The following is a 25,705-nucleotide window of genomic DNA, read 5'->3' as shown; positions in this document are numbered from 1 at the left end:
AAGAAGAAAGAAAATCAAAGACAGAAAAGCAGAAGCGGGAGGTGTAGGTGGTCATGTATCACACTGCGGGAGTTAGGGGTGTGCAGGGTGATGGGGTCGCTCTGGGCGCCCTGGCTGGGTCTGACAGAGTGGACAGGCACCTCCAGGCAGGGCAGAGGTGGGGTCCATACCGGGGCAGGACTCAGGTCCCAGCGCTCCCAGGTGTTGGCAGAGAAGTTGTACAGGACGAGGTCACCCAGGGCCCTGTTGAGGTCCTGGCCTGTGGAGAGGTGGACAGTCTCAGGCCCTGGCCACAGGCTGCCAGGCCTCTAGACCCCAGACTCATATCCCATCTGCTTACCTCCGAAAACAGCCAGCAGCCCCGGTGGGGACAGGAAGGCACCAGCCGCCCCGATACGGGCGGAGAAGGCGGGGTCCCCGGCACTCACGTTGTGCCACCAGCCAGCCCCCTGGTTCTCCCACAGGTGCAGGTCACAGGCGCGTCCCAGGAAACCAGGCTCACAGAGGCATGGTCCCAGGGGCTGGAGGGAAGGGGGCACAAAGGCAGGGACAGAGAGAGAGAGAGAGCCAGAGCGAGACAGATGGAGCAAAACGGAGGAGAGAGATGAACAGGAAAGGAGAGGATGGAAAAATAAAGACAGAGAGGCAAAGAAAGAGACAGGAAGGAGACAGGCCAATAGACAGAGGAAGAGATGGACACAGAGACACAATCAGAGGGAGGCAGAGAAGAGGAGAAACGAAGACAGACCAACAGAAAAAGGGAAAGGGAAAAGAAAAAGACCCAGAAAGGAAAATGAGGACAAGACAGAAAGACAGGTTGGAGAAAAAAAAACTGATGGAGTCAATGTCGGCCTGGGCTGGAAGAGCTCAGATCCGGGGAGGTCAAGGCAGGGAGGGCTCAAGGCGTGACCCAGGCCCAAAGCTGGATATGCATGGTTTAGGCCCAAGGTCACTGGTCAAAAGTCAGAAGTCATGGCTGGGGGCCCAAGGCCAGACAGAGCGGCTGGGTGTGAGGGTGGAGTCAGGCCTGGCACGAGGAAGGCAGGCAGGTTCACAGGTGAGAAGTGGGCTACAGGTGAGGTTGGGAGTGAGCTCAGGGAGAGGAGGGGCCCCCAGTGAAGGTGGAGTGGAAGTGGAGTAACAGGTTGGGGGAGTGCAATCTGGAAGGAGAGGGAGAACTGTAGGAGGAAGCAGGGTCCCTGGCGGGGTCAGCATCATGGGAGAGGATGGGATGGCAGGGGTTGTTTCAGGCAGGGGCAGAGTCAGGTCTAGGACATGGGAGTGGTGGCTGTGATCACAGGGCAGGGCCCCAGGGGGACACAGCTGGGGGCAGGCTCACCGAGGCGCAGGTGCCATGGCTGCCACAGTAGGCTGGGCACTCCTGCAGGCCGCAGTCAGGGCCCCCCCAGCCCGGCTCACAGACACACACCCCTGGGGGCTGGCACTGCCCATGGCTGTAGCAGCCCCCGGGGCACAGGGAGAAGCGGAACGAGGCGTTGAAGCCCAGCAGGTTGTAGTTGGCATCACTGAAGAGGTGCAGCAGCATCTGGAGGCACAAGGTGAGTGGGGCTCTGGAGCTGGACTGGGAGAGGGTCCACCCCTGCCCCCACCCCACCCTGGGGTCCCCGTCTCCTTTCTTTGTCTCTCTCCACCTCTCTTTGTCCCTCTATCCTTCTGACTGATGTCAAGTCCCCCCGCCTTTTGTTTCCCTCTGTGTATCTACCCCCCGTCCTGCACACTCCACTCAGATCCTCCAGCCACAGCCCCGCGGCCAGGCCCCACCAACCTTGCCTGAGGAAGCCTCAATGGGCGGAGGCCGGGTGCTCCCACTCAGACTGGCAAGCAGGGGCCCGCGGGGGGAGTCACCATCATACACGAACAGGTAGTCATACGTGCATTCCGTGTCCAGGAAAAGGAAGTCCAGCAGGATCCGGTACTGGGAGCTCGGGGCTGAGCAGTGAGAACAGGTGGGCCAGGCTCAGATGCGGACCCTCTCCCCATGCCTCCATGCAGCCCCCCCACAAACACCAAGCCCTGCTCCTCGTAATGCTGGGATGGGGGCCCAAAGCTGAGTCAGACCTGGGCCTTGCCTTCAAGGGGCTCCCAGGCCCCCAGCCCAGGGAGGTCAGAGCTGCAACAGCAAGAGGGACAGAAGCTCAAAGAAGAAATTACAGTATCATCCCTGGAAAGGACCCCTGAGATCAGGCTGAACACCGCCTACTATTCAGATGGGGAAACTGAAGTGCAGAGAGAGGAACCCCATCCCAGTGGTCACACAGAACTTCCCATTTATTCTTGAGCCTCAGACATGCCCAAGCCTGAGGGTCAGTCCAGGCGTGAGCAGAGAGGCATACTCCCAGATGGAAAAGGGCCTCTGTGAGGGTCCTCTGTTCCAGGCTCAACAGAGCTCTAGGGGAAGAGGTCCCTTTCTTCCCCCTGGCCAAAGACTGAAACTTGGAGCACCACAGCTCCTCTCTGCCCCCACCCAGGGTCTCTTCTCTCTGTTTATTGTATTGAATAGTAGCTAAGGGCACAGACTCTGTAGCCAGACTGCCTGGGCTCCAATCTTGGCTCTGCCACTTACTAGCCACTAGCTGTGTGACCTTGGGCAAGTCAGCTAACCTCTCTGGATCTGTTTCTTCACCCGTAAAATAGGGATATAATCACTATGGTCGATTCATACTTCTTGGCCACTAATCCCATCAGGAGATGATGGCTGACTCCCAGCCCCTTGTATCTGGAAGAGCCTCAGAGACTAGCTTGGCCAATACAAACCAGAAGTGATGCTCTGGGACTTCCGAGGCTAGATCAGAGGAAGCCTGCAATTTTTACCTGGGCCTCGTAGAATACTCCTTCTCAGAACCCAGCTGTCATGCTATGAAAAGTCACATGGAGGGGACATGCGTAGGCGTCCCAGCTGTCATCCCCAGCTGAGCTTCCAGCTGACAGCCGGCATCAACCGGCTCCCTGTGAGGGAGCCTTCTTGGACGCCCAGCCCAGGTGAGTGTTCAGATGACTGCAGTCCCCACTGGTCTGACTGCGACCGCATGGGAGGCCATAATGGATAATGCACCTAAAGTGCTTATGGTAGGGCCTAGCACTTCATAACGCTACTACTCCTAGCACTGTCGCTCTCTGCCAGGTCCTGGTTGCAGAAGGTTCTCTCATCCCACATCTCCCACTAGGGGCTCAGGGAAGGCTTGTGGGCTAGGGAGACTAGGAGACCTGGGTTCCAGCTCTGCTCCTGACCCTAGGCCAGCCCCTTTACCCATGCTCCTCAGTACACCCATCTGCATACTGGAGATGCTCGTCCACTATTCACGAGCTGTGGGATCTTGCGCCAGTTCCATGGGCTCTCTGGGCCTCAGTTTCCTTGATGTAAAATGGGGATAATTCTCCTCAGCCATCAAGGCTGGTATGAAGATCCCAGATGGTGACTCTAACATGCCAGCCCAGGCCTTGTCCTCCCTCAGCAGGACCACTGATCCAGCCTCCTTCGTGGTCCATGCTGACATGGGTCCCTGAGGGATCTCCCCAGCTCGACATCTGGCCCTTACCCTCCCCTGCTCAAAAGCCCTCCATGGCTCCCTACCATCTCCAGGAGAAAGTCCATTTCCCTAACCTGGTGTTTGGGGTCTCAACTTGTCTCACATCACCCCACGGCTTACAGCTCTATCAGGAGCTGGGCCTGTGCAGAAGTTCCTCTCTCTGTCTAGAGCACATTCTCCCTTCCTGCCAGCAAACTTCCCCACCTTCTCCAAGAAGCCTTCCCTGATGCCCCCGGGCTGGGTTAGGTGCCCCTCTAGGTTCTCACTTTCCAATACGACCTTCATTCCTCTGGGCCAGGACCACCTGTGTCCAGGTGTGTCTCCCCTGCAGCCTAGAGGCCCACAGGACAGGGCCTGGGCCTACTCATCTTGGGGATCCCTCCCCGACATTGCCCAGCACGGGGCCTGGTATTGAGCAAGGGCTCAGGAAATACTGGACGAAGGAAGGAAGAGATGCACAAGACAGAATACTGAAGTTGGCAGCTCTCCCTCAGGCTCTGGCCAGAGCCCGCAAGAACATCACACATAGACCCCGAGCTGTGGTCTGGAGAACGCAGAACAATTCAGCCAGGCCAGGCAACCAGACCTCCCCGACTCTTACCAGCCTCAACCAAACTATAAAGCTCTGTTCCTAGAATCACAACAAGCACATCTTTGCCGAGTGCCCACCAGGGGCCGGCTCACCATCTGCCGTCCCCAAGTTCCACCTTAAGTTCAAGTCCTCCTGTTTCTGCCCAACATGGGCCTAACCCCCAAGCCATCCTGGACAGAGATCTGATCCTAAATGCCCCTGCTTTTCAAAGACAGATGCCTCTTATTCACGAGGATGTTATGAGGACTGGGCATGATGAAGTGTGAACACGGTACAAAAGTAAGTGGGTCAGTTGCTTATTTTTTAATAGATGGGGGAGCATGTTGGCTCTTAGAGGTGATGGACATTGGGAAGGATGGGAGCTCAAGGGGCATCCAGTAGTCTCCTGGACTCCTTCTTTCCCCAACATCCAGCCAACCGGTCCCCCAAGTCTCACTGGTGAAACTTCACAAATCTCTCAGTGTTCTCCGTGCCTCTCCACCGGCTTAGCTCCTGCCCCAGTTCAGAACTCATCCTCTCCCACAAGACTAGCACACCAAGTCTCCAGTCTACCCCCGACCCAGCCTGAGAGCGACGCCCCACTCCTGCTCAAAATCCCCCTTTGGCTCCCCATCAATCCCAAGAGAAAAGTCAAGCTGCTCAGCATGACATTCAAGGCCCTTCTTCCCCTCCTTCTGGTGCCCTCCTCTCCTCCCAGCCAACAAGTTTAGCCAGACCAGACAAGCCTAGACATGGCTCGGAGACCCACCAGCCCCTCTTCTGTCTTCCTAGAGGCTGTTCCCTTTTCTCACCCGGTAGGCTCCTATGCATGTTTCAGAACACTGCTCTGGTGGCTCCTCCTCTGTGACCCCCAGCAGAGTCTTCTCACTCCCCTAGACCCGACAACCCAACCCTGCACCTCCTTCCATCTCAGCCCTGAGCACACCGGGGGCTGAATGTCTGTGTCCATCCCCAACCAGGCTGGAGCTCTTAAAGGCCAGAGAATGATTTATATCTTTAACACATACACACACTTCCCATCCTCTTCTCACCCCCTAGACAGGAATGGCCCCCAAGATGGGGACAAACACACTCATCCCCAAAAAACATGCTTCATCCATACCCCACACAACAGCCATAGAGATTTTCTAAAACGTAAATTAAATCATGTCTTTCCCCTGCTCAAAACCTTCCATAGATGCCCAGTGTCCCCAGACAAAGGCCAATCTCCAAAGGCTGCAAAAGGAGGCCCTGCACGATTCAGACCCTGTCACACCTCTGGCCTTTGCCCAGGACCTCCTCTGGGGGACTCCCACCTCTCTCTGGAGGCCAGCTCCTCATCCACTGCCAAGGGAGCCTTCCTGGACTTCTCCAGCCACTGCCTTGGATTTCTCTTCCACCTCCCTATTGCCCTCAGGACACAGCTCAAAAATCACAAGGTCAGGGCTTCCCTGGTGACTCAGTGGTTGAGAGTCCGCCTGCCAATGCTGGGAACACGGGTTCGTGCCCCGGTCCGGGAAGATCCCACATGCCGCGGAGCGGCTGGGCCCGTGAGCCATGGCCGCTGAGCCTGCGCGTCCGGAGCCTGTGCTCCGCAACGGGAGAGGCCACAACAGTGAGAGAGGCCCACGTACCGAGAAAAAAAAAAAAAAAAATCACAAGGTCCTATACCACCTGCTTCCTCCCAACCCTCCAGCCTCTGGCTCATTGTTTGTCTTCTTGGATTCTGTGTCCTAGCATATGGATTTCTAGTTCCTCAAAAGCATCATATCCTCCTGTTTCCAGGCCTTTGCACAGGCTATTCTCCTTACCTGGAATGCCCTTTTGCTCTCTCCTGCACATGCCTCTGGTCTCAGGTATAGCCCAGGCTAAGTCAGATGTCATCTCTGGGATTCCCACTCCCTGGGGGTGGGTTTGTTTCCCCCACTAGACTGGGATCCCAGGAGGGTAGAGATGGGGCCTTTGCACAGGCTGTTCCCGCTTCCTGGAATGACTTTCTCCTCCTCCTGGCTGATTCCTATTGGTCCTTTAGGTCTCAGCTCAGACATCTCCTCCAGGAAGCCTTCTCTGCTCTCTCCCACCCAACAGGTCAGGCACCGCCTCTGGGCTCCCCAGGCCCGTGGGGTTCCTCTATCACAGCCCCTACCACTCTGGACTGGACTGTCTGTTAACATGTTTGCCTCCCCCACTGGATTCCAAGCCCCAAGTCATCGGGGATTGCTGGGGCTGTGGAGGTCTCTGCTATGTCCCAGAGGCAAAGACAATGTCTGGCACATGAATGACTAAAAAAAATGCTTTTATTGAAGTACTTTAAAAAGGACAACACTAATAATCCTACGACCATTTACTGGGCATTTATTATGTGCCAGGCACAGTAAATACCTGTTCTCATTTAAGTCCAACCGCCCTATGAGGGGAATACTATCACTATGCACACTTGCAGGGAGGGAAAGCCGAACCTCAGAGGAAGGAAGCCACCTGCCCAAATTCACAAAGCTAGTAAGAAGTGGAACCCAAATTTGAAGCCAGGTGGTTGGGCTCAGAGCCTGAGTTTCTAACAGCTACTCAGAACACCCCTCACTGATGCTTCTGGCTTGTAATTGTCCATCTGCGTCTGGGTGCAACTCCCCCATCAGACTTCAAGGCCTTCCGAGGCAAGGCCTAGGCTGGCTGCATTTTAGAGCAAAGGGCCTGCACCAGAACCGGTTCTGGGAACACGGTGAGCGGATGCAAGACGGCACAAACGAATGAATTAGCGCACCAGCCAGTGTGTGACCCACACGGCCCCACTCACCCTCGATGAGCCACTCGCAATTGCCATTGACGCTGTAGTTGCCCGCACCATCTGTCACGAAGCCTGGCGCTTCCCGCAGCACTTGCCGCTGTCCCTTGCAGTCCCCTGCCCGGGCCCCAGGGGACAGTGGCCACAGCACGGCAAAAGATAGAGCCAGCGCCGCAGCCAGAGCCCGGCCCAGGGCCATCGCTGCCTCCAGCACTGACCCTTACAGAGGGACGGGTCCTAAAGACCCGGAGAAGCCCCTCCACCCGGTTTGAAGGCCTGCAAATGCGACCTCTATAGATGGGACATGGCCTTGTAGACCAGGGAGGTCCAGGAGTCGCTGTCCCCGCGAAGGGAACCGCCGCTGTTGATGGGCTCTGGAAACCGAGGGGTGGGCCCTTATAGACCCATGGAAAAACCTGTAAATGGGGTCGTTACGTACGGGGCAGACCCCTAGGGGCCACGGGAGTCCCTTATAGACATGGGCCCCCATACGCTGGCTGACCCCATAAACGGGCCGCTGCAGGCCGAAATGGACCTTATAGACCACTGGGTCCCCAGTGGGCGATGGGCTCTACAGCTCGGCGGGGGCCTACATAGAGTGCGGGCCGGGCCTGGCCCGGAAAGTCCTCCGGGAGAGACGCCCCTCCAGCCAGGGGCGGGGCGCGAGCGGGTGCCCAGGGCAGAGTCAGTCTTCAGGGGCTCAGGCCTGGACACCACAGACGAACTCCCTTGCTCACCCACCCGCGCCTCCCTTCCGAGCCGGATGAGCCAGAGCAGAAAGATGAAGGGACGCTCGGGCCAGAGCGGCCCCGGGAAGACCCGCTTGGAGGGCGAGAGGGTGGGGGCCGAGGGGCCGCGATAGGAGGGACTACGGAAAGGAGGCGAGAGTCGCGGAGACGCAGGTCAGAGCGGCCCTGGGAGGACTGCGAAGCACCCAATCCCACCCCTCCACAGAGGGAGACTTCCGGAAACTTCCCCGCCCATTTGTTCCTAAACGCATGCGCAGCAGTGACCTCCTTGGCTAGTGAAGTGAGAATCACACATGCGCAGTGCTAAAATCTTAACCCGAACTCCCGGCGCAGGTGGCTGAGCGAACCGTCGGCCACTGGAGGGCGCCTCTACCTCTAACTGGGGAAGAGAAGGTAAAAATAAAGAAGCCGTACAATAAGAGGACTCTGCTAGATGATGATTCATATTTTCAGGGCTCCCAGATTCTGGGTCAACAAAAGGTCAGGTTATGCAGGCCCCTCCCAAGATACCATCTCACAGTTGGGCGCACTGTGGTCCCGAGCCTGGAACGGTTCTTGCTCAGCCCCGTCTCTGAGCACTGTCAAGGTGTAGAAGAGCCCATCTTAAAGATAAAAACTCAACGAATCCTCTTTATTTTGGCAAGAAGGGGAAAAAAGTCTTTCTGCCAAGGACCTGAGGGAGGGCCTTCGGGATGGAGATAGGGTGAACAGAGTACGGGTGCTAGGTCACAGAGATCCCAAGGGAAGGTATGAGTCGAGACTAGCTTCACAACATCCGTCCCGGGAGCGGTGGCTCGGGGTCGCGGAGTCCTGGAGAGTCACAGGCAGGGTCCCGGCGATCGTCACTGGTTTTCCGGGGTCCGGCGGGGTCAGAGGTCTCGGAGGGGGCCAGGGGGCCGGAGGTCACGGAACAGCGGGAGCCCAGAATCCGGTGCCGCTCGGGGCAGGGGCTGAGGGAGGGGACGGGGAGAGCGGCTCCCGCGGGACCGTTTGGCACAAGAGTCGGGGGAAGGGTCGGGAGCGGGACACTACGCACCCCTACCTGGGCGCGCGGGGTGGGGAGGTTTGGGAAGGCCGGGGTTGGCAGAGCCCTGGGGCCGGGATAGAGCGGGGATCCGGAGCCCGGCCGGGGCCCGGCGCGCGGCCCATGGGGCAGGCGTGGGCAGGGGTGCTCAGACCGGGGGTGCGGTGCCCCCGGCCGTGTGCATGCTGAAGTATTCGGTGAAGCCGGTGTGCGGCGCCGCTGTCTGGGGCACGAGCGGCTGGTAGGGTGGCGTCGGGCCATCCCAGCTCGGGTCGGCCGCCTTGGGGAACCGAGAGGAAGGGGGCGGGGAGGCCGCGCCCCGCTCGGCCATGGTCACCACGCGGCCCCTCGGGGCCACCGCCGCCGCCACCGCTGTCTCCTCCACCTGCTTCCCGGCCTGGGAGGGGGGTCAGGGTCAGAGGCCGTCCAGGACCCACGGGGGGCAGATGCGGCCCCGAAGGCCCGTCCCTCTTCCCCCGATGATCCCCCCTCCCGAGGTGTGGGCGCAGGTGTCAGTCAGGGGCGCCTGGACAGTGGGGCCAGGTACTCAAGGGGCGGCGTCGGGGTGCGCCGGGCGAACTCCGGCGGCGGCCGGGGAGGCGGGGGAGAACCGCGGAAGGCCGCCGGCGGCGGGGGCACCGCGCGGGGTGTCCGAGGGGGCGTACGCAACAGCGCCAGGACCCAGTCCGGCAAGGTGGGCGCGGGCGCCGGGGGATGGTCGCGGCGCGGCGTTGGGGCACTGGGGGTGCGAAAGGCAGGGGGTGGGCTCAGGCGCCTGGAAGTGGAGGGCGGTGGAGGGGCCGGGAGCGGGGTCAAGTACTCCAGGGGCGGCGCCAGCAGCTCCTCCGGCGCCGGGGCCGCGGGGCTTACGCAGGAGGTGGGCGGGGGGATGGAGAAGAGCTCCGTGAAGTTGGGCACCGAGTCGCTGATGAACGTCACGTTCCCGTAGACGTGTTCCGGGAAGGTCTTGTCTGCGGATTGGCTTCCTCCGGGGCCTGGGGCTCCGGCCGAGGCGATCTGCGACGTGCGCACGTGGTACGGGAAGTTCTTGTTGGCCGCCGAAGGGCGTGTCATGATCTGGGGCGAAGGGCAGGCGCAGGTTGGAGAAGGACTGTCCAGGCCTCAGGCTGCCTCCATAAACATGAGGCCCTGAGGATTCCCCTTCACTTGACATCCCCGCTTCCCTGAAACCCTTCAACTGGATTAGGCGCCTCCTCTGAGCTCTCGCAGTACCCTGGCCTCTAACCTTTCCCGTCCATCACAACTCTTGCTACTCTGCCGATGCTTCCTCCATCAGAGCCCTGGTCAGCCAGTTGTCACTGGATGGTTAAGCTTCAGCACCCTACTCTGTCTAGTGTGATAGCTACTAGTTATATGTGGCTACTTAAGTTCAAATTAATCAAAATTAAACGGAAACTTTCATTTCTCAGTCACACTAGCCACATTTAAGCGCGCCATAGCCGCATGTGGTTAGCAGCTATCATGTGGGACAGCACAGATTGTAGAATATTTTCATAAACACAGGAAGTTCAACTGGACAGCAACTGACAGACTCCAGAATGTTAGCTCCAGGAGGGCAGGTACTTGACTGTTCTCTTCCCTGCTGAATCCCCAATACCTTTAGAACAGTGCCTGACACATACAAGCTCTCAAGAAATATTGGTTGAATGCAGAGATGTCTCCTGAATTAGCTGGCAGGCCATGAGGGCAGGGACCGGGTGTGACCCTAGCACTGCAACACGGGAGCCCAGCACAGTCCCTCTAAGGTAGTTGCTGAATAAGTGAACAAGGAGCTGAAACCGAAGAACAGTAGAGTGCCAGAGCTGGAGCTGTGCTGAGCTAACACGCGCATTTTTAGGAAGGAAACTGGTTGAAGGTTAAGTATAACAGAAAGGGCACCCCACCTCCCAGCCCAACAGCTCACTGAGTGTGGGATCTGGGACACATTGATTAAACTCCCAGGGCCTCACTGCAGAAAAGGGGTTACAGTGCCTACTTGGAAAGATGAAGAGAGGGTGGAAATGAAAACCACTGGTGCAGAGCCTGGCACATGGTGGGTTCTCAGCATTTCTCCTCTCTCTGTCTCTTTGTGACTTCCTGGAACAGAGCCTCAAGAGGGACTGTCCCGGGAAAGTGAGTCTGTACCTAAGGTTCTAGGGTAGAACATGCGGGACCTGGCCCCCTCCGTCAGTGGCCCAGTATATTCCCTGCAAAGAATACATGGTGGACCCCTTGAGTCAGGAGGCGGGGTCTTCAGCAATGCCTATTTCCCTGTGTGATTCCTTCTTATGCCAGATCTTCTGGTCTGCTGGAGAAGGATTGGGTTCAAAGTCCCCCTGCCCCCCACCACCAAAGGCCATGGAGCCTGGCAGGTCACCTCCCTTCTCTGGGCTTTAGCTTCCCCGCTCTGTATAGTGGGTTCAGTGACGGTTATCCATCCTGTCTGGGGTTGCTCTGCCATTTAAACAAGAGGACGAAATAAATGCACGTGAGTGTTCCCAACATGAAACAGAGGCTGGTTTGAGACAGGTGTCCGTTGAATGGTGGATGGATGGATGGATGGATAGATGGATAGAAGAACTATCAGCCAGAAGGCCAGATAGGATGTAAACCAAGGCAAAGAAGAGGTTTGGTGCTCAAACCCTCTGCTGCCGTTCAGATTTAGGCCCCCTGAAGCCCCAGCCTGACCCAGCCCAGTTGCTTCTTCCTGTGATAGAGCAGCAGAGATGGAAGAATGGGGGGCGGGGAGAGACCAAGGGGCTTAGGGAAGGCAGTGGGGATACAGAAGGGAAGAGTGAGAGTCTAGGGACACAGGGTCAGGATGGAAATGGGGAGGGGGGCAAAGAAAGAGGGTGGGGTTGGGGGAAGAGGCCAGGACACAAAAGTGGGAGAGAGGAATAGAAGAGGGTGGACTCTGGGGGATACAGTGGAATAGCCTGCCAGAACCCAGCAGGCTCTCAGTAAGTGTCTATTGAATGACTAAAGGGATGAAGTGAAGGAAATGGATCAAGAGCTCAGAACAGAAGGTTCAGGCAGCTCAGGCGTGGAGAGCCTCATGCATCCTCCACCCATTGGTTTCCCATCCCCAACTGGATGCCCAGCCTCACCAGGAACACGCCGTGGGCATACAAATGGATCCCCAGCTGGATGCCATTGACAATCTTCTCCCGGGCCCACTTGGGGATCCCAAAGTTGGCGATCAGGGCCATGACCGGAACTGCAAAGAACCTGAAGGGGAGGTATTGGGTCTGTAGAGTCACTGGCCCTGCCTTCCACCCCACCCCATGGCCCCAAATACCCTGCTATGCACACACATAGGTCCCAAGTGGGTCCCAAACGGGAGGGAAGCCAGTGTGACCTTCAGAAGCCAGAGGTTAAAAGGAGACAGGAATCCCACTGGCATGGGAAATTTGGGAGGGGGGGCAAGGAGTAGGTTGAATTTAACTCAGTTCTATCCCACCCCAATCCTGGCACCTGATAGGAAATCTATAGATGTTTGATGAATGAATTAACATATGATAAAAACAATTAAAGACTTACTGCATGCCAGACCTGTTTCTAAGCATTTCACATATACACGCTCATCTAACTCTCACAGTGACTCTATAAGGCAGGTACAACTTCCATCCCCATTAAACAGGTGAGGAAACCGAGGCAGAGAGAATTTAATTGACTTGTATAAGGTCACACAGTTTACAAGCTTTAGAACTGGGTCTAAACCCAGGCAATCTGGCTTAGAATCCATCTACTTCACTGCTGTGTTATGTTGAATAAAAAATATCACAACTAGCTTTTATTGGACATTTCCTATGTGCCGGACTCGAAGCCCTCATCTGTTGCCCTATGCATACTCAAGATAACCCTTTGCAGGAGATACCCCTGACAGCCTTTCTTTATGGGCAAGTAACCTGAGGCACTCTTTTTTTCACTATGGGAAAGTAATTATTTCCAGGTTACAAAGTGAGTAAGTGGCAGACTCTGGTGACAGCTGCCTAACTTGAAAGCCCGTCTGCCTCCAAGAGGAGGGTTTGAGTTGGGAAGAGCCATTTCTGAGAAGCCAGGGAAGGCAGGGACAGGTTGGGGCCCCAGCACGTCTCACCAGAGGGTGTAGGCAGCAAAGAAGGGCACATAAAAGGGCTGCTTCTCTGGGAAGTGGCGCAAGGAGATGAGCACGGCATAGCAGAACCACACGTAAGCTGCCACCTGTAGCCCGATGAGCCCGTAGCCCGCTGGCGACTCATACGTGTACAGTACCTGGCCCGGGTCAAAGAACTGGACCCAAGGGAGAAGGCTGGTCATAGCCCTGGCCTCCAACCCTCCACACAGGGACCCCAGACCCCACCCTCAGGTACCCAAGGGGCAGAGGTACTTGGTCAGGACAGAAGCAGCAGGAGAATGAGTGATAGAGATGAAAGCATATAGAAGTAGAGAGAGAGGGCGAAAAGATAGAGAATATATCTGCTACCATGGGCCCAACACAGGGGGCTAAACAGCACCATGTGTAAGCTTTTCCATTTGCATCAACTTGATGAAATAGGTCTTATTTTCACCCCACTTCACAGAAGGGGAAACTGAAGCTAAGCAGGAAGACTTTCGGCCAAAGTCAAGGTGATATAAAGCCTTAGAGAAGTCCCCTGGGGTAGGTAAGATCCTCCTAATTTTACAGAAAAGGAAACAGGCCCAGAGAGGGGGGCCATCAGCCAAGGTTAGCCAGCTGGGAAGTGGGAGAACCAGAGCGGAATCCAGGTCTGTGTGACTCCCGAACTTAATCACGACACTGAGCATTAAATGTGACAGACAGTGAGAGACAGAGGGAGGAGGAAGAGAGCTACTCTGAGATGGTGAAGAGGGGAGGAATGCACTTAGACAGATGGGAAGGCGGAAAACCACAGAGTGGGAGAGAGAGAGCCAGGAAGAGCGCGATGTGGGGAAGGGCTAGCAGACAGGTGGAAGAGGCCACCAAAAGCTTTGAAGGGCGAGGAGGATGGGGCAGAGCCTGAGCAGTGGCAGGCAGGACTCACCTTGGCCTCATAGATGAGCAGCACCATGTGGGTGAGGGTGTACAGGGTCATGTAGACAGACAACTTCACCGAGCCCGAGTGACTGATGCGGCCCCTGGCGGCAGGCCGTGAGGGGGGACAGCAGGGGTGGGGGCCGTCAAGAGAGGAGGGGGCAGCCACCCCCCCACCCCAATCTCTGCCCTGCTCCCTAGCCCAGCCACCACCCCCCCGACAGTGGTCCCTCCCGCCCCAGCCTGGGCACCGTGTCACCGTGAATCCCTTCCCCAGAAGGATGAGCATCAGCAGGAAGATGAGGAAGCTGGAGGAGAAGAGCAGCTTGGCTGGTAGGAGGGAGGAGAGGGCAGCTCAGACACAGGGCTCAAATTGCAGAGGAGCCCCGGCACCCTCCCGGGTCCACTTCATTCTCACCCAAGATCTTCAGACTCTCATTGCTAATGCCATCAGTGGCATATTGGCCCCAGTAGATGCAGAAGAACAGGAGGCTCAGGACTGAGGGGAGGATGGGCAGAGAGAGGAAAGGACAGAAAGCAGCTTTAGGGCATCACTGTTCCCTAACACTATGATCCAGATGACCAAAACCCTTTCTTCACCCCCATCAGGATTCTAGACCCTTTATTCTCACTGACCTCCTAGGAAACTCTGGAGGCCAGGCCCCAGACCCCTCCTCCCTCTGACCCAGGAGTCCAGGCCCCCAGCCCCTCCTCTCCCAGGGCCCAGGAGTCCAGGTCCCCAGCCCCTCCTTGCTTAGGCCCAGGTATGTGAGTCCTAAGGCCCTCCTCCCACAGAACTCAAATAGCAATACTCTAAAGCTCACCCTCCACTCCTGCTGCAGCCATGAACATCTTATAAGTCGTGTGGAGCAACTGACGACCTTTCAGCAAATCTGGAAGGAGGGTAGGGGAAGGCTGTACACAGCAGGAAGGGAGAGCAGCTCATCTCCTCCAACCTGGTTTCCCCTCCCCCATCTCTCCCCCACACCCCATGTGCTGGACTCACATCCAAAGTAACAGGAGAGGAAGAAGATGAGGATGAAGACGAGAAGGAAAGTCACATCTGTCTCCAGGATCCCTGCCAGTTTGGTGGAAGGAGGAAACCATGCAGTCAGGATGGGTGTCCCTCAACAGGCTCCCAGCTCTGGGCTCCCACAAAAGATCCTGGATCCCCATATGCTCACCAAACTCATCAGCAGAGAAATGCCGTGTCCAGAAGGACTTGCCATTGGTGAGGACCATCTCATACTCCAGCTGCAGCCCATCTCCCTGTGGGGAGTGTGGAGGCCTAAGGGGGGCCCTGGGCAGGGAGGGGGTCGGCAGGAAGGCAAGGAGGAGAAGGCAGGCCCCGGTGGCCGGCCCAGCCCCTTACCCCACACTTGCTGAGTGCAATGTACCACCACCTTTCACGCACTGAGCGGAAGCTGCGGCCGCTAGAGCAGCTCAGGTAGCGTATTCCCTCCTCTGACACCACCTGGGGAGGAGCAAGAAGGCTGAAGCCTGCCTGTGCCTCTCCCTGGGCCTTGACCTCCAGCACCTGCCCATTCTCCCAGACTGGGCCCATACCTGACAGCCTGACCAGGCATACTGGGTGGTGAGGTTGATGACCTGGTTGTTCTCTGGCCTGATCACTGACTCCTTGGCCAGGCAGTCCTAGGGGAGGCAGGGCCATGGTCACCCCTTGGCTAGCTTCGACCTTATCCCTCCTCCCCTACACCCTCCTCACAGACTTCACCTTGTCCCCTGCCTTGTACACGGCTGGCCACTGGGATGGGTCGTCGAAATAGAGGAGGATGTTCTGACAGCACTTGGCCTGCAGACCCAAAGATTTGGGGGGTTGGGGGAGCATAGGGAGCTGGGGTAACCCTTGCCTTGGGAAGCCAAGGGAGCATCCAGCCTTAGCATGGTGAGTGCTTGGGGAAGGCTCACCTCAGGGTATCGGAAACGGAAGTCCAGTCGGCCGTAATCCGAGAGGAAGCAAAATCTCGTCAGGAACACCCAGTCCTGGAAAAGGGGCCCACTCAGACCCTCTTCTGAGTCCCTTGAGAACTCTCGACTCCACAGACACCCCCCCAACTTTTCTTCCCTACCCTGGAATACCTGGTTTCCCAAGAAGCATAAGGGGACCAAGTCACCTCCAAAATTCTTCTGTGATCCTTTCACCTTGGTTCCAGGATTCCTCCTTCAGATGCCCCCACCCCCAAATTTCTTCGCCTCCTTTCAAACACTTCTCCCATTTGCCAGGTGCCTGAGAAAGACCCTGGAGGGCCAGATCCCCATCCTGGACACCTTGCATCAGGGATACCGTCCCACTGGCTTTCCTCTAATTATCCACACACGCCCTCACGGTGGTCTCAGAGACCATCAGGTGCTGGGGAGTATTCCAAACGGCCCTCTCCTGGTCCTGAACAGGAGTGTGAACTCGGGCTCAATGCGCAGTGAAAAGTGCTGTCCCTTCAGCACCACCTCGGCGTCCCCCACCCCCACCCCCACCCCAAACTCCGACTCTCCCAACCCGGCCCCCCTCCTCGCCCAACTCTGACCTCAATGTCCCTCCTACAATCTCCGAGTCTCCTCTCGACCCAATGGCCCCCCCTCAGCCTCAACCCAGACCCAGCCCCGCACTGTGCCTGCCCACCTCCCACCCCACCCCCCGCGCAGCACTGAGAGACCGCCCGGGAGAGGCGGCAGGGGGCGGGGCGGGACCTGCCCCCTCCCTTCCCTCTTGTCCCTCGGGGGCCCGGCGGGTGGCAGGGGAGGGCCCGGCGCGCTCACCTCCTTGGAGCTGAGGTTGCCCCTCACATACTTGGCCCGGGCGCGGGGGGGCAGTGGCGGCAGCAGCAGGAGTAGCAGCGGCGGCAGCAGCAGGCGGCGCAGAGCGGGCGCGCGCGGGGGCTCCATTCCACCCGCTCCGGCCCCAGCTCGGGCTCCGCTCCGGCTCCCACTCCGGCCCGGCGACGGCGGCGAGAGCGCGCGGGCCGGCTGGCGCGCGCCCCCGATTAAAGGGGCCGCCGGGAGCCGCGTTCCCTGCCCCCTCCTCCAGGATGACCCGGCCTGGACCCTTCCCAATCCCCGTGGGAGGGGACGCCCCTTTCCCGTCCTCTCCACGCCTCCGCAGCCTCAGTCCTCCCCTCTGGGAATCTCCTTGGTACCTCCAGCTCCCCGTGTCCTAAAGTGAACTCACATTCCCCCAAGCCAAGTATCCCCCTCCAGACTGCCATCTCAGGATGGCCCACAACCCCCAGGCCCCAGCTCTGTCCTGACCTCCCCCCAGTTTAGTCCCCAAACTGCTCTTTGACTGCCCATCCCCGCCCCCATAACAGCCATCACCATCTGTGACCATCACAAATTCCACGCACTCTGTGAAGTGCCTACAGAGACACAGAGGCACAGAGCAGGCAAACCACTTGTTCTGGGTCACACAGCTCCGAGGTGGCAGAGAGCCTTCAGCCACAACCACTACACCCTGCTGCCTGACCCTGCCCTGTCACTGCTTACCAGGGTCTGAAACCAGCTGCTGTGAGGCAGAAGAGGTGGTATTGTGAGAAACCCACAAGCAAACTCTGAAATCAATTTCTTGGGCTCAAATCCCAGCATTGCCACTTCCTTCCCATAAAACCTCAGCCAAGTCACAGCTGTGTGACCTCCCAGTCCAGTCCCCTACACCCTGGTACTGACTTTATGGTTTCCCTGTGGGCAATGGGGAGCCCTGGAAAAGCTTTACAGAGTACAGTCCAAGCCCCTCAGCTTCATTTTCCTGATCAGATTCCAACACGTTTCCAGCTTCATCCCTCCCCCTCCACTGCAGAAAATCTGCTGCTCCTCAAAATATCATTTTAAAAAACTTTCTAAGTCAGGAGGCCAAGCAGGAAACGTAAATGTGTGAAATCCTTTCAAAGGAGAGTGTGGACCCCACAAAAAAGGAGCCTCTGCTACTTGGCTTCAGCCAGTTGTTAACAGGAGGGATAGTAGGTCTGCTGCCAGGTTTCTTTCCTTCCTCCTTCCCTCCCTCTCCTCGCCTCTCTCCCTCCGTCCCTCCTTCCCTCCTTCCTTCCTTCTCTCCTTCCTTTCTCCTTCCTTTCTTTCTCTTTCCTTTCTTTCTTTTTTTATTTTGAGAGAGAAGCCAGAATTTTTTTTTTTATTCAAATCAAGCACACTGGTTTGTAACAGTACATAACTGATTCTAAAATGTTAAATATACTGTAGCCCAAAGAGAAAAGTCTGTCACCATATCCAGGCCTCATGTGCCATTCCTGCCCGGATCCTGCACACACACTGTTCCTGTGCCCACCAGACCAGAAGCCTCTCATAGGCAGAGCCCAGACGTGACTCACTCTAGATCCCAGCATGGCCTAGGGATATAGGGTGAATGAAAATGGTCCCACATCCCCTATTTGCCCTCCACCAGGCCTTGCACATGCTGTTCCACAGAAGAGCATTTCTAGATTGCCTGAAATATTCTTTTCCTTCTCTACTAGCAAGTTTCTACCAAACTTAAAAAATACAAGGGTCTTATGTCAACTCCCTCATCAGCAGGGCAGAGTCATGACTCCCTCCTTGGACTCCCTCAGCCCCTGCACCTCTCTCTCTCCCAGATGCAACCACTAGGGCTGAAACTGTCTGTGTTCACCACTGTAGTGGGAGTCCCCTGGGGACACAGCCTCAGTCTTACTCACTCTGGAGCCCCAGCATTATCAGAGCTCAGAGTTGAACACATAATTGGCCTCAGTGGGTGGATGTGTTAGACTGACTGAAGGCCCCTGGGCCTTAGGAAGGCGACAAGTGACAGTACCTTCCTCTCCACCCTGGACCCAGAACTCAGAGCTAGGAAAAGCTGCTCTCCTGGGCCAGCCACTCACTAAAAACCAAGCGGATCATGAGGAAGGTACTTTATTGAAGTGATCAGAGTATGGGATTCCTTCCCCCAACCCAGCCTCAGCCTGCTCAGTACAGCCTCATGGGTGGAAAGCACCAGGCCTCTGGGCTGCTCCGGGCCACCACCCAGGAGAGGCTGGGCAGTGGGGCAGGGGGGCTGGGGCTCCAGTCCAGGGCAGAGGTTCGGGACAACAAGGGTGATGGTGGCTGAGGCAGGGGTTGTGGTGGGCCAATCCCCCAGGGCCGGGGAGGGGGAGGTGTGTCTACCAGCCAGATGCTTTTCAGCAGATCAAAGGCTGTTGGGGGGCCGCAGGCCGCCCCAGATGGCGAAGGCAACGAGGACAATGGGGGTGGCCAGGGACCTTCAGGTGGTGCCAGGTTCACCGGGTACACAGTAGGAGTGCCGGAGGTGTGAGGCACGGCGAAGGTGAGCTCCTTTGTCCCCTCTCGCCTCCTCTGCCTCCCTTCCCCTGGGGCCTCCTCGGGGCTGTTGATCCAGGAGGATGTCATCCTTTGTCTCTCAGGGCCCCTAGGCTTGGTCCCTGGCACAGAGGAAAGAAGCATGGGGCACAGCTGAGACAGAGCAGACAAAAGAAAAGGAAGCTCAGGGGGCAGGAGGTGAGCTCACCTGGCAAGTGTGGCTGGCAGCCCCGGAGCACCAGAGTAAGGTCAGGCACACAGCCATGGCAGGCCTGTAAGGTGCCCACGATGGCATCCCTGGCCTCTTGTGCTAGGTTCCTCCTCGGGAAGGCCTGTGGCAGAATCAGCTGGCATTTCAGCTCCCCCAGCAGCTGCCCCAAGCCAGGGAGCTGGGGGGGACTGGGTGGGCCTGGGCCCGAGGCTCCTGGCACTTGGTTTTCCTTGCCCCTTGACGGTGGGGCTGGTTCTTGGGCCCTGCCTGGGCTTGGGGAGGACTTGGTGGGGAGTGCAGGGGTGCCTGACTCTAGGGACCCACTGCTAAGCAGCCGTGCCACGTCCAGAGATTTCACCTCGTGGCTGAAGAGGCCCCGGTGCTCCCGGCTCAGGCGCCCCTGGGTTATGACCACGAGCTTGGGGGCAGCAGGTGCCACAGAATTCCGGAGAACCACATGTGGATCCCGACTGGCCACGGCAGGATCCTGATGGGCCAATGACCGGCGACTGCCCACCAGGGCCTCATTACGCTCCCGCCTGGTCTTCCGACGGCGGACACGACCAGGTTTCTCAGGCTGCTGGAAAGTCTTGAGGGCTGGCCCCCTGGGGTCCATGGTGCCCTGGAAGATAAAAGACAGGGTGGTTGGGCTTCCCTGGTGGCGCAGTGGTTAAGAATCCGCCTGCCAATGCAGGGGACACGGGTTCGAGCCCTGGTGCGGGAAGATCCCACATGCCGTGGAGCAACTAAGCCCGTGTGCCACAACTACTGAAGCCCGCGCACCTAGAGCCCGTGCTCCACAAGGAGAGAAGCCACCGCAATGAGAAGCCTGTGCACCGTAACCAAGAGTAGCCCCCGCTCGCCACAACTAGAGAAAGCCCGCACGTAGCAAAGAAGACCCAACGCAGACAAAAATAAATAAATAAAATCAATTTAAAAAAAAAAAAAAAAAAGACAGGGTGGTCATCAGCATACAGATAACTCAAAGACCTAGAAGTGAGTAGTGAGAAGAGATGGTTTGGGGTGAGCTGGGAGTACTATTTAGAGACACAAGATGAGACAAAGGGATTGGTAGAGAGCAACTGGAAAAGGCTTGGTCAGGGTAAGGTCAGAAAAGAAGGCAGGGTCATAGGAGTAGGATGAGGTCAAGGGAGTCATGCTGAACGGGAAGATTTATCAGGGGATAGAGAAAGGGTTAGAGAGAACAGGGATATGAAGAAATAGCTAAAAAATGGGGGATGGGAAAGGGATCATGATATCGGCGGGATCTGGTGAACCAGAAAGGGACTTTGGACAGACGAGAAATCCAGGGGTAAAGGAGGTACTGGAGAATGTAGAAAGTGGAGAGAGATGGTAGAGAGAGAAAAGCAGGAAAGAAAATGGAAGTTGGAGAAACAGAGAATAACTCGGGAGGGCAGAAAGGGCAACAGAGGAGCTATCAGGGACAGGGGCCTGGTCATAGAAGGGGGTAGGAAACAAGGCTGCGTGGGGCAGATGAGGTAGGGAAGGGAGTACGGTTGGTGGGGGCAGGGAAGGGGAAGGGCCCCTCACCTTCTCCTGTCCCCAACGAACCCCGCCCCCCTACCCGCCCACTCCACGTGGCTGTGGGGTACAATGGCTTATTTTCGGCGGTGACCCTAGCTCTCAACGTGCCTGATACTCTTCCGGGTCTCACACCGGGCCTCGTGCAAGCACGCATGCGCGTGCCCCTCGCACGCCCTTTGGCTCCCCACCCCCACCCCAAGAGGCACAGGCCCAGGGGCACGTGCCAGGGGCCCAGAGTGCAGGTTATAGCCCCGCCCCTCCCGACCTCACTCACATTCGGAAACCTCTTTCATTTGTCCTTAGGCACCTCCTATCCACCAATTGGCTGTGAGGTCCACTAGGCCCGCCCCCTTCCTCAATGCTGATTGGTTTAGACATCTATCGCGGACTTTCCCTCTGGAGCTCGGAGATGTAGGCGAAGCCAAGGGGGAGAAGGGCTACGGTAGCCCTACACACAGCCAGTCTCCAAGCAGTCACAGGCTTTATCCCTAGAGAGTCAGTATAGTGTCGTCATTTAGAACTAGGCTCCAGACCCACACTACCTAGGTTCAAATGCCCAGGCACATTTGAGCTCTGTGACCTCGGAAAAGTATGTAACTGCTCAGAGCTTCAGTTTCCTAATCTGTAAAATGGAGTTGGTATCTTCTCCTTCTTATAACTGCTGTAAGTATGAAATGAGCCAACATACAATTTGAAAACAGCGCTTGGTGAATGGATGCCTGTAAATTTTGTTTCTTACTACACTTGTCCCCTCAGACTTTTTTTTTTTTTTTTTTTTGGCCGCGTGGCTTGCGGGATCTCAGTTTCCTGACCAGGGATTGGACCCCGGCCCACAGCAGTGAAAGCCCAGAATCCTAACCACTAGGCCACCAAAATCAAGGTATGCCGGGGTATTCCCCATACCCTAATAAGCTATATTCTGTATTACCTGGTAATGTTGCTTGCCCAACCTTCACTATCTTTCAAAGCCGAACTCCTTAGATACTACTCCTTCTAGGAAATCCCTCACCCTGAGTCCTTCTCTTTCTTCTCCCACAGAGGTCCCCTGTGCATTCCTTAATCACAACCTTGATCGCTCCCTCAGCTTTGTGTCTGGATCTGCCTCCCCCAACACGCTGGGACAAGGCCAGGATCTGACCCATTCCTTTAATACTCATTCAGCAAGTACGTGTGAACAGCCATAGATAGTACTTCGTATTAATACTGTGAGTCAGGCCCTGTTCCAGGCAAGTGGATTGAGGCAAAACACAAACACAATAAATAAGATTCATCTCTGTATCTCAGTGTCAACCTACCTAGAAGGAATGAATAGATAGGAAGATCCCATCTGGGAGTGGAGCTACAGGAATATGAGCAGGACTTTGAGGGTGGTGTGGGACCCCCACCTGGTCCCCCAGAACAGGGAGATCTGGGAAGACTTGAGGACTGAGATTAATTTGGGGCAGGAGGTGGGGGGCAGCGACCTTAGGTGGCCTTGGCTGTGGATGTAGGTTTTGGAGCTCAGACACACCCAACTGAAGTTGTTGGTCAGCCATACGTTTAGGGAGGGGAGCAGAGGCCACAGATCTGTAAGATGAGCTGCGCGGGAGGGGCTCCAGGCTGGACTTGGGCCTTGCAGCATCTCTAATTTCCTTTATCTTTCTGCATCTTCTACTACCCTCTTTGCAGGGTAATGTCTGTAATGCAAAGACATATAGTTTAGAAATTATGCCACAAAAACTGGCATAATTTGAGCAGGGGAGGCCCATGAGCAGATAGGCTCACTAAAGTCCTGGCACTGCCTTGGCGTGAGTGTCTCCTTACAGCTGAGCCTCTAATTTTCACATTTCCATCCTCCTTTTCTCTCCCCCACGTCAGAAGAAAATGGGAGCGTCCCTTCCTTGCCAGGTGCGTTTGAGCCACCCCCTCAAAGATCCAAGCATGGACTCGTCCACTCACTCCCCTACCACCACGTGAATCAGACACACAGACACACACCCCCACACGCACAGTAGGTGGTTCCTTCCCCACATTTCTCGCCCTACAGCAAATGGTTTCTTCCCACGAGGAAGGGCGCTAGATTTTCCCCACTCTGCTTTCACGGTAGGGTGGTTTCTCCCTCCTCCCCTCCACGGGTACTGGATGGTCTCGCCTCCCCCCACGCCCCGTGCCGCCGCCGCTGCCGGAGAGTGAGCGGCCCGGGCAGGAAGCGCCGGACGAGCCCACTGCGCGGCCGCCGTGGGGGAAGCAAGGCCAATTCCTCTAAGTGAAGGTTTTCGCCCCGGAGAGGAGGCGGCGCCCGGGATCGGCCGCGCCCTCCGCTAGAGTGCGGGCTTCGGGACAGTCCATTGTTGCTGAGGGGTAGGGGTGGGCGTGGCGGCGCCGCCTCCTCCAGGAACACTCCCCGGCTGACCGCGCTTGCTTGTCCTGCTGGAGACGCGGCGCCAAGATGAGCGGAGAAGAGAACCCAGCCAGCAAGCCCACGCCGGTGCAGGACGTGCAGGGCGACGGGCGCTGGATGTCCCTGGTGAGCGACCCCGTCCGCGATACTCTGGAGTCCGGGGCTGGGGGCGGGGGGTGGGGGGGAAGGCTCTGAGAGAGTAGCTGGTTTGCGCCGCTCTCATTACGAGATTGGGAAACTGAGGGCAGTTGGCGTGGTGCCGCCTAAGAAAGCGGGGCGGGGCGGGCCCAGCAGCGTGCGTGCCATTGACTCCCCCTTTACGTCCCCAAAGCACCATCGGTTCGTAGCCGACAGCAAAGATAAAGAACCCGAAGTCGTCTTCATCGGGGACTCCTTAGTCCAGCTAATGCACCAGTGCGAGGTGAGGCCCGTCCCTCTCTTCCTGCCCCACCCGGGCCTGTGCCCTCACTGACAGACCTGGACCAGAGCCCAGACCAGGCGGTGTATGGGGTACCCGAAATAGCCTCAGGTAACGCCGGGCACCCAGAATCTCAGTATAATGTGCCACATTCTACTGAGAAGGAAGTGTGTGTCCTGGCTTTGTCGTACTGGGTCTGTGTATAGTGAGACTTAAAATGAGGCTTCGTGCAAGACTGCCTAGGATGAGGCTCTTTGTTTGCTTAAACTAGTGCCCAGCCCTAATGGATTTCCACAGAGCTATAGTTATTTCCACAAAGTGAAGGTCAACGGTAATAGGTCTCTACTAAGGGGGCTCAATTATGATATCTTTCCATTAAGCGACGTTAAACCATGGCTTTCCTCAAAGTGAGGTTCAAGTGGAATGCTGCTGGTTCGATGCCTGGCTCAAGTAGAATAGGCTTCCGTGAAGGGAGTCCTGCTTCCATGGGGTTTTGTGGAAGTGAGACTATAATGGGTTTGCGTAAAGTGAGGTTTGACCATATTGGGGTTTGCTCGAGGTGAGATTTAACCAGACTGCTTCCGTAAAGCAAGGCTCTTCCATGATGACATTTGGTTAACCTTTGGATAGAGAGTGGTGGTCCCTGCTGACAGTGCCCCTGTGCCCACACCACTTCTTGCCCACAGATCTGGCGGGAGCTCTTTTCCCCTCTTCATGCACTTAACTTTGGCATTGGCGGTGACAACACGCAGCACGTGCTGTGGCGTCTGGAGAACGGGGAGCTGGAACACATCCGGCCCAAGGTGAGCAGGGCTTGGGTGGGCAGCTAGAGCACCCTTAGCCTGCCCCCTCACCACTGCTTCATGCCTCTCTTTCCACAGATTGTGGTGGTCTGGGTGGGTACCAATAACCACGGGCACACCGCAGAGCAGGTGGCTGGAGGCATCAAGGCCATCGTGCAACTGGTGAACCAGCGGCAGCCCCAGGCCCGGGTCGTGGTGCTGGTGAGAGAGTGGGAGGGTGGGAAAGGAAGAACGGCAGTGTTCTGGGACCCCTTCACATGTAGCCACAGCTGCACGGTTCTGGGCAGCTTAGCACAGAGCAGTGGTTGAAGGCAGAATCTCATGTTGAAGCTTGCTACGCCCATCAGAGGGGCTGTGGTTAAGGACATGTTCAGGGACCAGTTAGCCCCTTTTGCCCAAGAGACTGCTAGAGATTCTCGGGGTGTTGAGAAATTCAAGACACTTAAATAGCCAAAAGTTATCAGGCATTCCCAGGGTTAATCTTGCCTCCATCACTTCTAGAAGGTCTCACTTCTAGAATAAGGTCTCAGACCATCATCTTTCCATCCCTAGTGCATTCTGCAGCTGGGGACTTACTGGTGGGGGGTGGGGGACAGTTTGGCACAGGGAACAGGATACCCAGAGGCTGGTAGGATGCCTCCTCACAACTCTTCCTGCCTTCCTCAGGGCCTGCTTCCTCGGGGCCAGCACCCCAACCCACTTCGCGAGAAAAACGGACAGGTGAATGAGCTGGTACGGGCAGCACTGGCTGGCCACCCACGGGCGCACTTCCTGGATGCAGACCCTGGCTTTGTGCACTCAGATGGTACCATAAGCCACCATGACATGTATGATTACCTGCATCTCAGCCGGCTGGGGTACACACCTGTTTGCCGGACCCTGCACTCCCTGCTTCTGCGTCTGCTCGCCCAAGACCAGGGACAGGGTGGTGCTCCCCTGCCAGAACCCACACCCTAAGCATCTACCTTCCTGCAACATTAAATTTTCATTCTTCAGTCTCCCATTCTCTGCTTTATGGCCAAGCCCGTCGGGTACCTGAATCTCAACTCCAATGTCTGTGACCCTGCATCTCTGCCCAAGGCAGGCCGCACCAATCCATCAAGATACTCTGGCTCTTGTAGAGTCAGACAGATTTCTGTCATCACAGTGGTGCTCCAGGCAGGCATGACCAATCAGTACAACACGAAGTGAAACTGTTTTGCTACCATGGCCCTATAGGATCACGGTCAAGCAAGAATTCTGGGTGACCCAACAGTCAAAGCCCACTCAAAGCTGCCCTCCAATCTGCACATGCTCTTCCCCCTGACTGGAACTTCTGGTGCTCTGGTCCTAGCTTAAGTGTGACTTCCTGTGGAAGCTTCCTGACCT

General features: G+C 56.8%; 4 protein-coding genes across 8 annotated transcripts in view; 1 reads left to right on the top strand and 3 right to left on the bottom strand.

Moving 5' to 3' along the window:
- The window catches only part of MEGF8 (multiple EGF like domains 8), a 47,799-nt gene extending 39,810 nt beyond the window's left edge, over positions 1 to 7,989 (bottom strand). The window contains exons 1-5 of one of the 2 annotated variants that reach the window (XM_022585566.3): positions 6,914 to 7,989; positions 1,787 to 1,950; positions 1,340 to 1,546; positions 341 to 521; positions 171 to 259 (exon numbers count right to left, since the gene is read on the bottom strand). In XM_022585566.3, coding sequence (XP_022441274.2) covers positions 171 to 259; positions 341 to 521; positions 1,340 to 1,546; positions 1,787 to 1,950; positions 6,914 to 7,100 — 828 coding nt within the window. In that variant the 5' untranslated portion in view covers positions 7,101 to 7,989. The remainder of the gene's footprint in view (positions 1 to 170; positions 260 to 340; positions 522 to 1,339; positions 1,547 to 1,786; positions 1,951 to 6,913) is intronic. The other variant, XM_089902797.1, reaches the window with a different exon arrangement.
- A 750-nt stretch (positions 7,990 to 8,739) lies between these two features.
- TMEM145 (transmembrane protein 145) lies at positions 8,740 to 16,978 on the bottom strand. 2 transcript variants are annotated; one of them, XM_022585560.3, is made up of 15 exons: positions 16,461 to 16,978; positions 15,615 to 15,689; positions 15,421 to 15,498; positions 15,252 to 15,338; positions 15,058 to 15,159; positions 14,870 to 14,954; positions 14,692 to 14,763; positions 14,510 to 14,578; positions 14,104 to 14,184; positions 13,937 to 14,015; positions 13,696 to 13,789; positions 12,774 to 12,946; positions 11,782 to 11,902; positions 9,545 to 9,751; positions 8,740 to 9,071 (listed from the first exon to the last, which is right to left on the bottom strand). In XM_022585560.3, exons 1-15 carry the CDS (start codon positions 16,584 to 16,586, stop codon positions 8,823 to 8,825), a joined length of 1,698 nt encoding a protein of 565 aa, XP_022441268.1. In that variant the 5' UTR covers positions 16,587 to 16,978; the 3' UTR covers positions 8,740 to 8,822. The 2 variants fall into 2 exon arrangements, with proteins under 2 accessions (XP_022441268.1, XP_022441266.1); XM_022585558.2 differs by lacking the exon at positions 8,740 to 9,071 and having other exon boundaries at positions 9,183 to 9,751.
- A 1,392-nt stretch (positions 16,979 to 18,370) lies between these two features.
- On the bottom strand, positions 18,371 to 22,944 carry PRR19 (proline rich 19). Of its 2 annotated transcripts, XM_089902796.1 has the most exons (3): positions 22,247 to 22,944; positions 19,189 to 19,813; positions 18,371 to 19,102 (listed from the first exon to the last, which is right to left on the bottom strand). In XM_089902796.1, exons 1-3 carry the CDS (start codon positions 22,355 to 22,357, stop codon positions 18,630 to 18,632), a joined length of 1,209 nt encoding a protein of 402 aa, XP_089758922.1. In that variant the 5' UTR covers positions 22,358 to 22,944; the 3' UTR covers positions 18,371 to 18,629. The 2 variants fall into 2 exon arrangements, with proteins under 2 accessions (XP_089758922.1, XP_022440575.1); XM_022584867.2 differs by lacking the exon at positions 22,247 to 22,944.
- PAFAH1B3 (platelet activating factor acetylhydrolase 1b catalytic subunit 3) lies at positions 22,760 to 25,335 on the top strand. 2 transcript variants are annotated; one of them, XM_022585557.3, is made up of 5 exons: positions 22,771 to 23,242; positions 23,448 to 23,537; positions 24,221 to 24,337; positions 24,416 to 24,538; positions 25,004 to 25,335. In XM_022585557.3, the coding sequence occupies exons 1-5, from the start codon at positions 23,165 to 23,167 to the stop codon at positions 25,292 to 25,294; spliced, it is 699 nt and encodes a 232-aa protein (XP_022441265.1). In that variant the 5' UTR covers positions 22,771 to 23,164; the 3' UTR covers positions 25,295 to 25,335. The 2 variants fall into 2 exon arrangements, with proteins under 2 accessions (XP_089758921.1, XP_022441265.1); XM_089902795.1 differs by lacking the exon at positions 24,416 to 24,538 and having other exon boundaries at positions 22,760 to 23,242.
- Positions 25,336 to 25,705: the final 370 nt, after the last annotated feature.

This window comes from Delphinapterus leucas, chromosome 20, assembly GCF_059928025.1.
Source record: "Delphinapterus leucas isolate spDelLeu-1000000601 "Yukka" chromosome 20, BTC_Dleu_Yukka2, whole genome shotgun sequence".
Classification (NCBI taxonomy): Eukaryota; Metazoa; Chordata; class Mammalia; order Artiodactyla; family Monodontidae; genus Delphinapterus; species Delphinapterus leucas.
This window is presented reverse-complemented; position numbering and strand designations above follow the sequence as displayed.

What these genes read in the sequence shown, in the direction of transcription:
- PRR19 (XM_089902796.1), bottom strand. Translation starts at nt 22,357, where the DNA reads ATGCTGCAAGGCCCAAGTCCAGCCTGGAGCCCCTCCCGCGCAGCTCAT. An exon ending in TGACCAACAACTTCAGTTGG is followed by an intron (nt 19,814 to 22,246) that starts GTGTGTCTGAGC and finishes TTTATCTTCCAG; the next exon opens with GGCACCATGGACCCCAGGGG. An exon ending in CTGCCAGCCACACTTGCCAG is followed by an intron (nt 19,103 to 19,188) that starts GTGAGCTCACCT and finishes CCTCTGTGCCAG; the next exon opens with GGACCAAGCCTAGGGGCCCT.
- TMEM145 (XM_022585558.2), bottom strand. Translation starts at nt 16,586, where the DNA reads ATGGAGCCCCCGCGCGCGCCCGCTCTGCGCCGCCTGCTGCTGCCGCCG. An exon ending in CCTCTCCTGTTACTTTGGAT is followed by an intron (nt 14,579 to 14,691) that starts GTGAGTCCAGCA and finishes CCCTCCTTCCAG; the next exon opens with ATTTGCTGAAAGGTCGTCAG. An exon ending in TTTGCTGCCTACACCCTCTG is followed by an intron (nt 11,903 to 12,773) that starts GTGAGACGTGCT and finishes CCTCCCCTTCAG; the next exon opens with GTTCTTTGCAGTTCCGGTCA.
- PAFAH1B3 (XM_022585557.3), top strand. Translation starts at nt 23,165, where the DNA reads ATGAGCGGAGAAGAGAACCCAGCCAGCAAGCCCACGCCGGTGCAGGAC. An exon ending in TGGAACACATCCGGCCCAAG is followed by an intron (nt 24,338 to 24,415) that starts GTGAGCAGGGCT and finishes CTCTTTCCACAG; the next exon opens with ATTGTGGTGGTCTGGGTGGG. An exon ending in AGGCCCGGGTCGTGGTGCTG is followed by an intron (nt 24,539 to 25,003) that starts GTGAGAGAGTGG and finishes TGCCTTCCTCAG; the next exon opens with GGCCTGCTTCCTCGGGGCCA.